The 12682-nt window shown below is 45.3% G+C and overlaps 1 protein-coding gene and 1 pseudogene across 2 annotated transcripts; both read right to left on the reverse strand.

Annotated features, from left to right (window-relative positions):
- Nucleotides 1-3673: 3673 nt before the first annotated feature.
- LOC123040325 (DIBOA-glucoside dioxygenase BX6) lies at nucleotides 3674-5209 on the reverse strand. Of its 2 annotated transcripts, none has more exons than XM_044463207.1 (3): nucleotides 4604-5209; nucleotides 4176-4481; nucleotides 3674-4084 (listed from the first exon to the last, which is right to left on the reverse strand). In XM_044463207.1, the coding sequence occupies exons 1-3, from the start codon at nucleotides 5188-5190 to the stop codon at nucleotides 3973-3975; spliced, it is 1005 nt and encodes a 334-aa protein (XP_044319142.1). In that variant the 5' UTR covers nucleotides 5191-5209; the 3' UTR covers nucleotides 3674-3972. The 2 variants fall into 2 exon arrangements, with proteins under 2 accessions (XP_044319142.1, XP_044319141.1); XM_044463206.1 differs by having other exon boundaries at nucleotides 4176-4515.
- A 3039-nt stretch (nucleotides 5210-8248) lies between these two features.
- LOC123038916 (L-type lectin-domain containing receptor kinase IX.1-like) lies at nucleotides 8249-11188 on the reverse strand (annotated as a pseudogene).
- Between the last annotated feature and the right edge of the window lie 1494 nt (nucleotides 11189-12682).

A 12682-nucleotide genomic window follows, 5' to 3' on the forward strand; every position in this document is an offset into this window, starting at 1 on the left:
GGTGGCCGGCCACCCTCTCCCTCTTTCCCCCTTGGGAATCCTAGTTGGAATAGGATTGGGGGGGGAGTCCTACTCCCGGTAGGAGTAGGACTCCTCCTGCGCCTCTCCCTCTTGGCCGGCGCCCCCTCCCCCCTTGGCTCCTTTATATACGGAGGCAGGGGCACCTCTAAACACACAAGTTGACACAAGTTGATCCACGTGATCAATTCCTTAGCCGTGTGCGGTGCCCCCTGCCACCATATTCCTCGATAATACTGTAGCGGAGTTTAGGCGAAGCCCTGCTGCTGTAGTTCATCAAGATCGTCACCACGCCCTCGTGCTGACGAAACTCTTCCCCGACACTTTGCTGGATCGGAGTCCGGGGATCGTCATCGAGCTGAACGTGTGCTCGAACTCGGAGGTACCGTAGTTTCGGTGCTTGATCGGTTGGATCGAGAAGACGTACGACTACTTCCTCTACGTCGTGTCATCGCTTCCGCAGTCGGTCTGCGTTGGGTACGTAGACAATACTCTCCCCTCGTTGCTATGCATCACATGATCTTGCGTGTGCGTAGGAAATTTTTTGAAATTACCACGTAACCCAACAGCCGAGAGGATGGTGGAGTTGATTTCTTCGTTGACAACCTCGTTTGAGTAGTAGTGGACGGGGTGGGGGGGGGGTGGGGGGTGGGGGTGGTGCATACCATTAGTTGGCTCGATCCACAACATATACATGCTATGTTTGTGGTGATTTTGGATCAAACATTGTGTTTGAAATGATGACTTTTGGGTGAACTTTGCATGTTTTTATTTAAAATTCATGATGATGAAACTATATGTTGTGACGGTTATGTTATGCATGTTTTAATTTTAATACTCTCATGATATATATTGTGTAGTGTTTGAAGTTGATGTGGCTAGGACACAAAATCTACACAATTTTGGTTTTAGTTCCACTAACTATATCGGGTCAGTTAGGTGCGGTCACAGTTAGTGGAGTAAAAAGTTACTCCGCTAACTCTACTCGGCCTACTCACTTAATATTTAGGGGATTGGTTAGAAATGGCAAATGTAGAGTAGTACATTGGAGGCAGTTCTTGTGCACAACCCTGCAGCGGCAGTTTTGCTTTTTGTGTGTAGACAATAGCTGCTAACAAACATACAACCTCCAATTAATACCAACCGCTATAAGCCGTTCTAATTAATGACTACCCCACAAGATGTTCCCCCTCCCACACTTCTAGAGTTTCTTCACCTCCCGTGGGGTGTTGTCGCCGATCTACCTCGTCTTCTGTGGCCTTAGGGCCATGGAGGCATGGCGGATCTCGACCCTTGCCGATGGAAGGGCTCCTGCTTCATTTTGAGGTGTGTGTTTTATAGTTATTTTAGGGTTTGTTCCCCGATTAGAAAAGCGAGGCGGCGGTTGCGGTTCTCTGAAGATGGAATAAAGTTCTCCACGCCTAGCCCTCGTCCCGATGGTACATCGCGTTGTCGGAGGGCGTGTGGAGGCGTATCTCCGGTGGATCTCGCATGATTAGGTCGGTGGTTGTCTTAAGTGGATCCATGTTGTTCTAGTCTCCGTTTGTGTGTTATGGATTGGATCCTTCGGAACTAAGTTTCTTTTTAATGACGACGGTTGTTGTTCTGGTGCGCTAGTCCTTTGGGACCTTAGCATGGTGATTTCCCGGCTGTCCACTACAACAAGGTTTGACCGGCTCATGTGAGAGGGGGGGGGGGGGGTGATGACGGAGGGCCATTGACTAGCAACAACTACAAGCATTGGAGCTAGATGACCTACGGACATTCATGTAATTATATTTACTTCTGGTATGCTATGATATTTGATAAACAGATTGGAAGTTTCTCCAAAAGAAGGCATGCAAGTACAACGGCAGTTGCACTACAAATGATGAGTAGGGATGAGCATGGCGGCCCTTTTATCTTTTGCAAATAGGTATCCTCCATATAACATTGTCCCTATCTATACTTACATAGTGAGTATGATAAAAGCAGTATATATGGTATGATGCTACTCGAGAGGGCCAATGGAGTGGCGGTGACGACGTGAGAGGGAGAGGCAGAGCGACACGGGTGAGGGAGAGGCGCCGGCAACGCGGGCGACGGAGAGGCGCTGGTGACGAGTGCAAGGGAGAGGCGGCGGCGGCAGCGGCGAGCTAGGGATTCGACTGGGGCGAGTCAGAGAGTGGGTGAGTGAGCGAGAGAGTGGACGAGGGAGAGGTGGGAGGGTAGTTTAGGAAACAAGTGTGTGACGAATTTTACACTAGAAACGTAGAACAACAATTATTTCGGTACAGAGAGAGTACTATATATTAAAGTATATACATATTAATTAAACATGGATCATACAAAAAAAATACTTTTTATACTTATTAGATATATTCAGAGTATCACACAAAAAACACAATTTTGAGAGAAGAAACCGAATATACTTGGTTTGTGTTGGATTGCTTGCATGCTTTTATCTTTCGTCGAACAATTTTCCTTAGCCTATACAAAAAAATTAAAATGATTTAAGAAATTTCAGATGATTGTTTATTTATATATGAACGTATGAACATTATAGTTAGTTGTTTGCTTCGAGAGAAATGCAACATCTTTTTTTATAATATGAAAAATGGATTTTCTATTTTACAAAATAAAATTATTGTGTTAGTTTCATTTTTATTTTTATTATATATATTATATATGTTTCTTTACCACTTGGCATGAGTGGTAAGCTATATCAAAGACAAAAATTATATGTTTCTTTCATCATAGATAGAAAGTGATGGGTTCCGACATACGAACTGATGTAACGATGACTGGCCTGACTGAAACACTATGAGAAGAGTGCATATAGCTAATCCTTTGTATATAGCTAAAGGTGTAATCTTTATGTATTTTTTTTCAGAATATAGGAGACATAGATATGGAACTTGGAGATGCACAAAAAGAATCCATCGACAAGGGTTCCGAACCAACGCCACTAAAAGGGACCAAAAATTCATCAGTTTTTTTACAACATAATACTCCCTCCGTTCCTTGATATAGGGTGTATAGTTTTTTGTGGAAAAGTTCATATTATAAGGTGTATTCCTTTAGTTGACACTTTTACCCCTCCATAAGCTACAACCCACGCATGGCCTTCCTAGAAAAAAAGATGGCAAGTCCCCATCTCGTATATGCATGTTGTGCATGCGCTGTAGGTTTGTTTGGAAAGAGAAGATTACACGTACTAAGGGGAGAATAAGTGAGAGAGGATATTGTGGGATTGGTTAGGCTAAATAAGGAAGTAAACTGCCTGGGATAGAGAGGATCGTGATTTTCCTATTTTTCTCTCTAGTCTCACGTATTTGCACCAGGGGCTTTTACGTCCAAAACCAACTAAATCTCCCCTCCCAGCCCGTGCGTTAATATTCGTGCAAGAAAACTATACACCCTATATCAAGGAACGGAGGGAGTAATATGGAAGCGGTGATATCTCATAAAAAAACAAAAGGATGTCAATTTAAATGTTACCGTACAAGGTGTTTTTTCAATGTTGTTATCGATCTTTCCTTCGTCATATTGCCTAACTTCACTCGTTTTTTTATCAGGCCGACAGATTATGTTTGTACACATTGTCAATTTGCGATTTCGTGATCACTTTACATTACAAGTGAAGAGATCTTTAATTATTATGCAATTGTGATCATGTTATATTGTCTTTATATAAGAAATTTAGTATGCATTATCTTTACATAACTTCAGAAAAATATTTCAGAAGCCCGTGACAACGCACAGGCATTATACTAGTATGTACTTACATAGTGAGTATGATAAAAGCAGTATATATGGTATGATGCTACTCCAGCTTGAAGTAGTCGAGCCTGGGACGATTCTCGCTGCCTTTCTTGTAAAAGTGCGCGATGAAGTCCTCGATGGTGACGCTCCTGTAGATTGGGGGATTGGCACCATGGGGCGACGTGAGTTCTTGGATGGGGCCATACAGCCTCATAGACCTCCCCACGTCGACGAAAGCCGCCACGGAGACCCTTGCCGCGTCCGTGCTTTTGTTGGCCAGAACTCGGTGCTCCACGCTCCTGAACCGGCCGTTGCTGACGAGCTGCACGCACGACCGAGAGGCAGGCCGGAATCAGCCCTGGCGGAATGCACGTGGATGGCTGTTGATGGATACTTGAGCGATCGGTGAATACCTGAAGAAGGTCGCCGACGTTGATGATGAGTGCGCCGGGCACGGGAGGGACGTCCACCCAGCCCCTGCGGCCGCCTCCGTGGTCGAGAAGCACCTGCAGGCCGCCCACGGCGTCCTGCAGGAGGACGGTGAGGAAAGTCGGGTCGGTGTGCCTGCTGTTGCCGAGCGTGAGGTGCGGCTCCGGGCACGGCGGGTAGTAGTTGCCGGCCACCTTGAGGCTCTCCCCGCAGCCCATCTCGCGGACCAGGTAGTCGCCGGCCAGCCCGAGGGACTCCGAGAGCAGCTCGAACACCCACAGCGCATGCTTCTGCACAGCATCAGCGTACTCGATGAGCACGCCCCTGTTATTTTTATTTTAAAGTTAATTCTCCTTTGTTGTTAGCTTGTTCTACTTTGTACCAGTTCACATGGATATGTGCAGCTGCGTACCTGAGGGCCTCCGGCAGCTCCTCCGGCAGCGGCGGCTCCGGCGCCATGTCGCAGAAGATGGTGTCACGCCAGCAGGCCGCCGGCGACTGGAAGAGGTCCAGGTTGGAGTAGAAACGCACCTTGCCGGTGGTGGTGTCCCTGGTGTAATATGGCCTCTTCGCCTCCGCGGGCTCCTCGTTGAACCGCCTCACGGCCGCGAGCACGGCGGCCATGGCCTGGCCTGGCACGCCGTGGTTGACCACCTGGAAGAAGCCGGCCGTCTCGGCTGCGGCCCTCACCAGGCCGACCACCTCCTCCCGCGGGGCGGCTAGGAGGTCGATGACCGGGACCGCAGCATCAGTGCCAGTGGCGGACGTGACTCGCTCCTGGCCCTGGGGCAGGGAGCACGGGGGGTGGTGGAAGATGGCCGGGATGGACTTGGTGCCGGAGTCGACCAGGCCCTTGACGCCGGCCTTGGTGTCGTCGAACTCCTGCAGCTCTCGCCGGCGGTCAAAACCGTCTGATGAGGCCACGGCGAGGACTGCTTCCGTGACGATGGGCATGATTTTGACGGGGCAGGTGAGATGAGTGAGAGTATGAGACGCCATGGGTGCAACATTCGTTCATCTTAAATGGAATATGCTCTGCTAACCTGGCAGCTGGTGGCCGACAATGGTGACGGATGAACCAGCAGCTTGTCCGAATCACTATTTGGCGCGCGTGCCAGTCCCACAGTAGCGTGTAGAGATCAAGTGATGGCTCTGCTTACCGGTTGATAAATCGTTTTCTTGTCCCTGTCTCCGGACGGCAATATTCTCGCTCGCCTCCTTAATTACAAAGACTGGTCAACAAACAGTGGATAATTGAAACGATTTGTCTAATTCACGTCTAGATATTTTTTAAGGATGTCACGTTTAAGTTTTCACAAATATATAATGCAGTAACAAAAAATAAAAAAACTAGAACAAAAACATAGACCTCAAACAGAGTAGACATCAGCTTAGATGTAACTAGACATCAGCTTAGATGTGACATAGTTATGTCACATCTTGATCTGTCCTAAACAGACCCAAATTATAATGAACACTTATGTATGTATTGTATACAATGATAGTAGAATGATGCACCAGGCATGCAAGGAACACACAGAGGCAGCTCCAACATTAATATTTACCACCGCCTATTAAACCTGTGGGTGCTGGGTCAGAGCCAAAGGAGAAGAGGGGATTCATCACTAGCTGCTTCATTAATAAGCCTGTGGGTGCCCTAGATCTGGAGGTGCTGATCCTGCCCCTACTGCCCCTTTTTTAGCCGTTGCGGTGGTAAAAATGAGTTGGCGGGTATTGGTACTAACCTTTAAGAAGAAACAGAATAAATAAAAACGTGCACACAACTTTGCACTTTTTTTAGCATGTATAAGAAATAAAGACTTGCACACAACTTTGCACTTTTTTAGTATGTATAAGAGATAAATATATAATAGTGTAGTTTTCACACTAATACAATTTATACACATGTCATATAGTACTGGCTCGTATACATTTTACACTCACCCAAAGTCCCAAAAATACACATAAAAACAGAGTAAAAATAGAAAAGCAAAAAAAGACATACAAACAAAAGAATGGGGAGTGCCGTGGTCATGACTCGATCGTGATCATCTCGTGTGTTTTTGTTTGCAAGGAATTTTTTTTGGAAGTTTTGGAGAAAAAATCAGGATGATTCGTACAGGTACAGCAGCAGAATTGTTTATGTTTTCTCCGTAGATCTAGTGGCAACATGAAACACTTTAAAGAAACTAGTCTTGTACCACCAGTACACTAGTACAAAACGGAGCTTTAAAACCGGTTCGTAAGCGCCTTTAGTGTCGGTTTTGCAACCGACACTAAAAAATGGAGACTAAAGACCCCCCCCCCTTTAGTACCGGGTTGGCACGAACCGGCACTAAAGGCCAATCACGCGGCGTGAGCTCGCGCCCTGGTATGGGGGACCTTTAGTACCGGTTGGTGTTACCAACCGGTACTAAAGGTTTTTTTAAAAATTTTGGAAAAAAATTGATTTTTTTATTTTTAATTTTTCTAAATTATTTGATGATTTAGTCTCTAATCACCTCTCTTAACTGCTCAAGTGTGGATCACTCATTTCAAATCGCCTAACTTCCCGGCCGGTCATCCATCCCTCTCACTACTCCAGGCTGAGCACGCTTAACTTTCGGGTTCTATTCTCCCTCGTTTCCAAGTCTGCACTTATTGTTTTCCTGACAATAGTAAGATGTGAATCCTATTAACCCTCAGGAGTTTAGCTTGAGCATGAAGTCACACGTTTCACTGTTTGAGTTTGAAACTATTATTCTAAAAAACAATAATTATGTAGTAACACTAATATTTCTTGAATAAGTAGTTTGACCATAGTTTGACCACAGTTTGACTAGATTTGACCAAAATTCAAAAAAACTGAGATACTTATTTAGTAACACTAATATTATTGCGTAATTATTTAGTAACACTCTATATTTCTTGAATCAGTTGTTTGACCGGTTTGACAAGATTTAACCAAAATTCAAAAAAACATAAATTAGAGCATATCTTTTTTTCCTTTTACATTTTTTTCATTTCAAAAATTGTCCTAAACCCTAAACCCGGGACTTAAAACGTCGGAAACTCTATGCTAAACAGTAAAAACTAAGGGTTTAAACCATAAAACCTAACCCTAAACTCTGAAATCTAAACCCTATCACTAAACGCTAAAAACGTCTAAAAAACGTCTAAAACGCCCAAAAACTCTATTTTTCCTTTGGAATTTTGTGATTTAAAAAAATTGTCGAAACGGAAAACTTGTTGTTTCAGCGGATCAATCTTTTTGTTCTATAGTCCCGGTTTTTTCAAGTTTGAAAATTGCCCTATAGTCCCGGTTTGTGTCTCCAACCGGGACTATAGGTTAGACCCCTTTAGTGCCGGTTCATGGCACGAACCGGTACTAAAGGTTGGCCCTTTAGTACCGGTTTGTGCCACAAACCGGGACTAAAGGGCTCGTGGGGCCCTGGCCTGACGCCAGCCTGCCACCACCCCTTTAGTACCGGTTCGTGGCACGAACCGGTACTAAAGGTTCAACACGAACCGGCACTAGTGCATAGCTGTTCGAACCGGTACTAATGATACCATTAGTACCGGGCCAAAATCGAACCGGGACTAATGTGTCTCATGTAAGGTCCTTTTTCTACTAGTGGTAGTGCCGTTCTCTTCCATATTTCTCTTTGAATAAAACTGCTAGTAGTGTCGTCTTCCTGATCATATGTAACGATTAAGATTTAAATTCCAATGACTGTCACGTGAATGGAAACAACGGTAAATTTTCTTCCTCATTTAGACAAAACCTCGGACAGGCATCGCTAGCCTATTAGCGTGAAGTTCACGGTGATTCCCACCGGTTAACTAGTTGGAATATGACGATAATTTTTTTCCCTCTACATTTTTCTTTCACCCCTATAGACATAGAAAAGGTGAGCTGGGCTGTTTGACCGGTCAACTAGATGGAATATGAAGCCATACGAGCCGACGGTGATCGTATAATCACCGCAACGCATATATAGTAACCGCATTGATCGTATTCTTAAGTAATGTGACCAAAATGAGCGTACACGACAAGTTCAATGATCACCGGTGCATTTTACTCAGATCTGCAGCTCTCTGTACCACTGACCGGTGGCATGTAGCTTGCAGCCGGCATCCTTGAGGGGAGGGGAGGCAGGGGCGCCTCAAACCGCAGCACATTGAGAGCATGACTGATAGACGGTCTCAGCTTCAGATCGAGCTGAGCACACCAAAGCCCGACGATCAGCACGCACTCCATCTCCCGGGTGTCGAATTCTCCTCCCATCCGTGTGTCGGTGGCGTCCAGAATCTTCCCTCTTCCATACGAGCTCCAGACCTACTGAGCCAGGTGGACCACATCTTCATCATCATCTTCTTCTTCTTGCTGAACCACCACCACGTGCCGTCTGCCGCAGGCAATCTCAAGGAGGACAACGCCGTAGCTGTAAACATCTGACTCGGTGTTGGTCCTGTTAGTGATCATGCATTCTGGATCCATGTATCCCATTGTGCCGGCGTGCGCCGTGGTGAGCGAACCTCGGCCGTGTTCGACCAGCCTGGCGAGACCGAAGTCGTCGAGCTAGGTGTTGAAGGACGCATCCAGCATGACGTTGCTTGGCTTGATGTCCCTATGCAGGACACAATGCTCCCACTCCTGATGTAGGTAGAGAAGCGCGGATCCTAACCTGAGCACAATCTCATGCGTGAAGATAGAAACATATACATCATTAATCATCATCTGCTCAGGGCTAATGAAGCAATGTGATACTACCTTCTTTTTTATTTACTTCACGTATTAGCTTTGGTCAAAGTCAAGTTTTGTAAACTTTGACAAAATTTATAGACAAAAATATTAACATATACAATAATAAATTAATACTATTAGATTCATTATTTAATGTACTTTCATATCATATAGATTTATTACGGTAAATATTTATATTGTTTACTATAAACTTGGTCAAACTTTACGAAGTTTGATTTCAGTCAACTCTAATATGGAGAGTAAATAAAAAAGAGGGAGTAGTAATTTGCATGCAACGTTCATATGCATGGTGCTTCTTCTCTGGTGGGCGTACCTAACCAACCATGGAAGCATGGCATTATTGCCAGCATAGAGATGTCTATCGAGGCTGCCGTTGGGCATCAACTCGTAGACGAGAAGCAGCTCGCGGCCTCCATGGCACCAACCGATAAGTTGCACGAGATTCTTGTGGCGAAGCCGGCTTATGACCCTTACCTCTCCTTCCTCCCCTGCTTGGAGCCCTTGGAGACTCTTTTGATGTCCACGTGAAGGTTCAGTTCCTTGAGGAATCCTTTGTACACCGAGCCGAAGCCTCCTTGTCCGAACTTCTTATCGTCGGAAAAGTTGTATGTGGCCATGGCCAAGTCACTGTAGCAAAACCGCTTGGGCGCGGTCCCTTTCTCGAAGTCATCTTCCATGCTCTGATTGTCATCAAAGAAGCCAACCTCTGCCAACCCTTGCTCCGTTGCTCGGTGATGGTTTTTCGCCCGGTTCCGCCGTAGGAGGAGACAGATCAAAGTGACGGAAATGACCAAAAACAACATAGAACCTTCAGAGATGCCGATCAGAAGCCCGGTTCTGGGAGGAGGAGGCGAAGATTCTGTGAAACAATTCCAAGCAAAATGACACTGGATTAGCATGCATCTCGCTCATGAGTGACTCGACTAACACGAAAGTGAACACTAACCTCCGTTAGGCAACAACGGTTGTGTTAAGTTCTGGTGCCCGCACCCATAGTTCTCACCGTACCCAGCTTTGAGCATGTTGCAATACATCTTGTAGTAGCGGGCCCGGTCCTTGGCCGGCGGGGTCGGGTAGCCCTTTCCGCACTCCGCCGAGTCGTTGAAGATGTTGGTGGTCATGCCATAGCCGGGGAGCATCCCGGCGTCAACATCTTGGGCAGAAGGCGTCCAGCCATCGGTCATCACGGCGTGACATGACGGTTTGGGTGGCTGAGGCGTCATCCACCATCAGATGGCCGTCTTGAACGCCATGACAGGGTCCGTGGACACCAGGTCTGGGTTGTCTAGCAAGTCCAGCCCCAACGCCTCCCCGGGTTGAAGTTGCTGTGACAATGAACTGTGTAATTGCTAGGATTGCTAAATCTTAGTTGACTGAGAGTCAAATGTGTTTGTGATATCTTACGTGAAAAATCCATGCAAATTTTCTTTTTTATTTTGTCTATCTTCTTTTTATATTTGTGTTACTTGACTAAGACTTGTTTATGTCTCAGTCGACTGAGATCTAGCCATACCTACTTACTAATATGAAACTCACCCTAGATTCATGTCCTAAAAAGAATAGAGAAACATTATGATGTACAGTTTGTGTCATACTATTAAAATATATGTATATAATAAGGCGGGGCAAAAGTCTGCTTCGCGTTTCTTACTAGGTCAGCTGTATTGGGCCTCATCCGTAGTAGCGCGTGATCACTGCATTTTGCTCTTTCACAAAGCAGTAACCTGAGGTCATAGCCTGATAGCATGTCATACCGTGGATTCTCTCGCGACAGAAAAAAAAGGGTTCCACCCCTCGATCTGTATTAATTGTTGCTGAGTTAGTCCAATTTTAGTAAAAGTTGTACTAACTCAAAGACAATTGAGATAGATTGGAGGGAGTAGTGAAAGCATAAGCGTCATCTCGCATCATACGGACGGTTTCGTGGGAGGTCTGCCCGAAGAAGCCGGCGAGCTCCCGTCTGCGGGTCTTGTCGTCGCCGGTGTTGCCGAAGGCCGGGAAGTTGCTCGCGGCCTTGACGAACGCGTCGTAGGTGTAGAATGTGACGCCCTCGCAGCTGCCTTTGCTGCGGTTGCTCAGCATGGCGTCGAACTTCTCCCCGGTGATGATCGACGGCACGCCGGCCTGCTGCTGCCCGCTGGCCCCGGCGAGCAGCGCGGCGAGGAGCCCGAAGACCCTCGTGTTTGCGCGTGAGGCCTGAGCCGAGCGAGAACGGTGTGGTGTGACTTGGACTTGGGAGTGCAATGCCATCGCCCATGGTTTTATCGCAATCGCAAGACTGTGAAGCTTTTGTTTCTGTGTTTGGAGGAAAGCAAGGTCGTGGTCAGGAACTCTCATCTCTTACGACGTGGCATCATGAAGAAACTGTACTAGGGCCTGGACCCTGCACGCCCGTGGAATCGTGGTCCATACGCTGCGAACACTGCACCGGTTGATTCGGCAACCAATTAGAGTAGGGTATGCAGTCCAGTCCATGAAAGTCCGTCGCTTTTGTCCGTGAATGTAGTATTATCAGGAATCCGTGGGATTTCCTATTTGGCGCATATGCGCCCGATTGCGAACCGGCACCTGCAGCGCTCTCGCGATGGGCCGGCCCAATAGGTTTTTTTCTTCTCTGTTTTAATCAGAGAAAAGACCTGTTTTAGCTGTGATTCGAACCAGGGACCTCGCGCATGTAGTACCGCAAGTGCAACCAACACACCAATACACCTTTTTGTTTAGAATGAACTTTTACTTTCTTTTACATTTTTCTTTTAACTTTTTCTGTTTTCCTTTTAACTTTTTCTGTTTTCCTTTTTCTGTTCTTTCCTTTTTCTTCTTCCAAGTTCGATGAACTTTTTTCAGATTTGTGAACTTTTTATCAAATTTGATGAACTTTATTGAATCTGATGAACTGTTTTCAAAATCGGTGAATTTTTTTTCAAAATTTGATGAACTTTTTTCAATTTTGATGAACTGTTTTCAAAAATCGATGAACTTTTTTTCAAATCTGATGGACTCTTTTCAAAATCGATGAACTTTTTCTAAAATCGATGAACTTTTCTCAAATCCGATGAACTTTTTTTCAAATTTGTGAACCTTTTTTCAAATGCGATGAACTTTTTTTCATAAATGGGATGAACTCTTTTCAAAATCTATGAACTTTTCCCAAATTCGATGAATTTTTTTTAAATCTACGAACTTTTTTCAAATTTGATGAACTTATTTTCAAATTCAATGAACTTTTGTTCAAGCTATAAAGTAAAACGTACACTATTTAAGAAAATCGAAAATACAAGTTATAGAGTTAACTGTATTATTTTGTGCAATAAATGGCGCGGCTCTTCTGGTTCTTATGTAGTTCGTTGTTGCTGCAAGCATCGCTACGCCAATCCACTAGCCCGGCACCGATTGGTTGTAGCCATGTGCGTCTCTATCAGTGCAGAATCACATTACCTCAATCCCAAATTACTTTTCTTAAATTTGTCTAGATCAGATGTATATAACACTAAAACTTGTTTAGATGCAAGCAACTAATTCGAGACGAAGGAAGTATTATTAAGCCCCTTTTATTGCACCCTCTGCGTGTGATGAAAAAAATCACCTACTTCATAAACTACTCTATGTGTGATAGTTTTGTGCGTCGCCCACTAGAGAACAAACGTCTGTGATATCATGCGGATGGGTTGTATGAACGATTATGTTTGTGTGTTGTACAATCGCACATGGTATGAGAGGGCTAACTGTGTGCGATACTCAGCCGGT

The sequence above is a fragment of the Triticum aestivum genome, chromosome 2B (assembly GCF_018294505.1).
Source record: "Triticum aestivum cultivar Chinese Spring chromosome 2B, IWGSC CS RefSeq v2.1, whole genome shotgun sequence".
NCBI lineage: Eukaryota > Viridiplantae > Streptophyta > Magnoliopsida > Poales > Poaceae > Triticum > Triticum aestivum.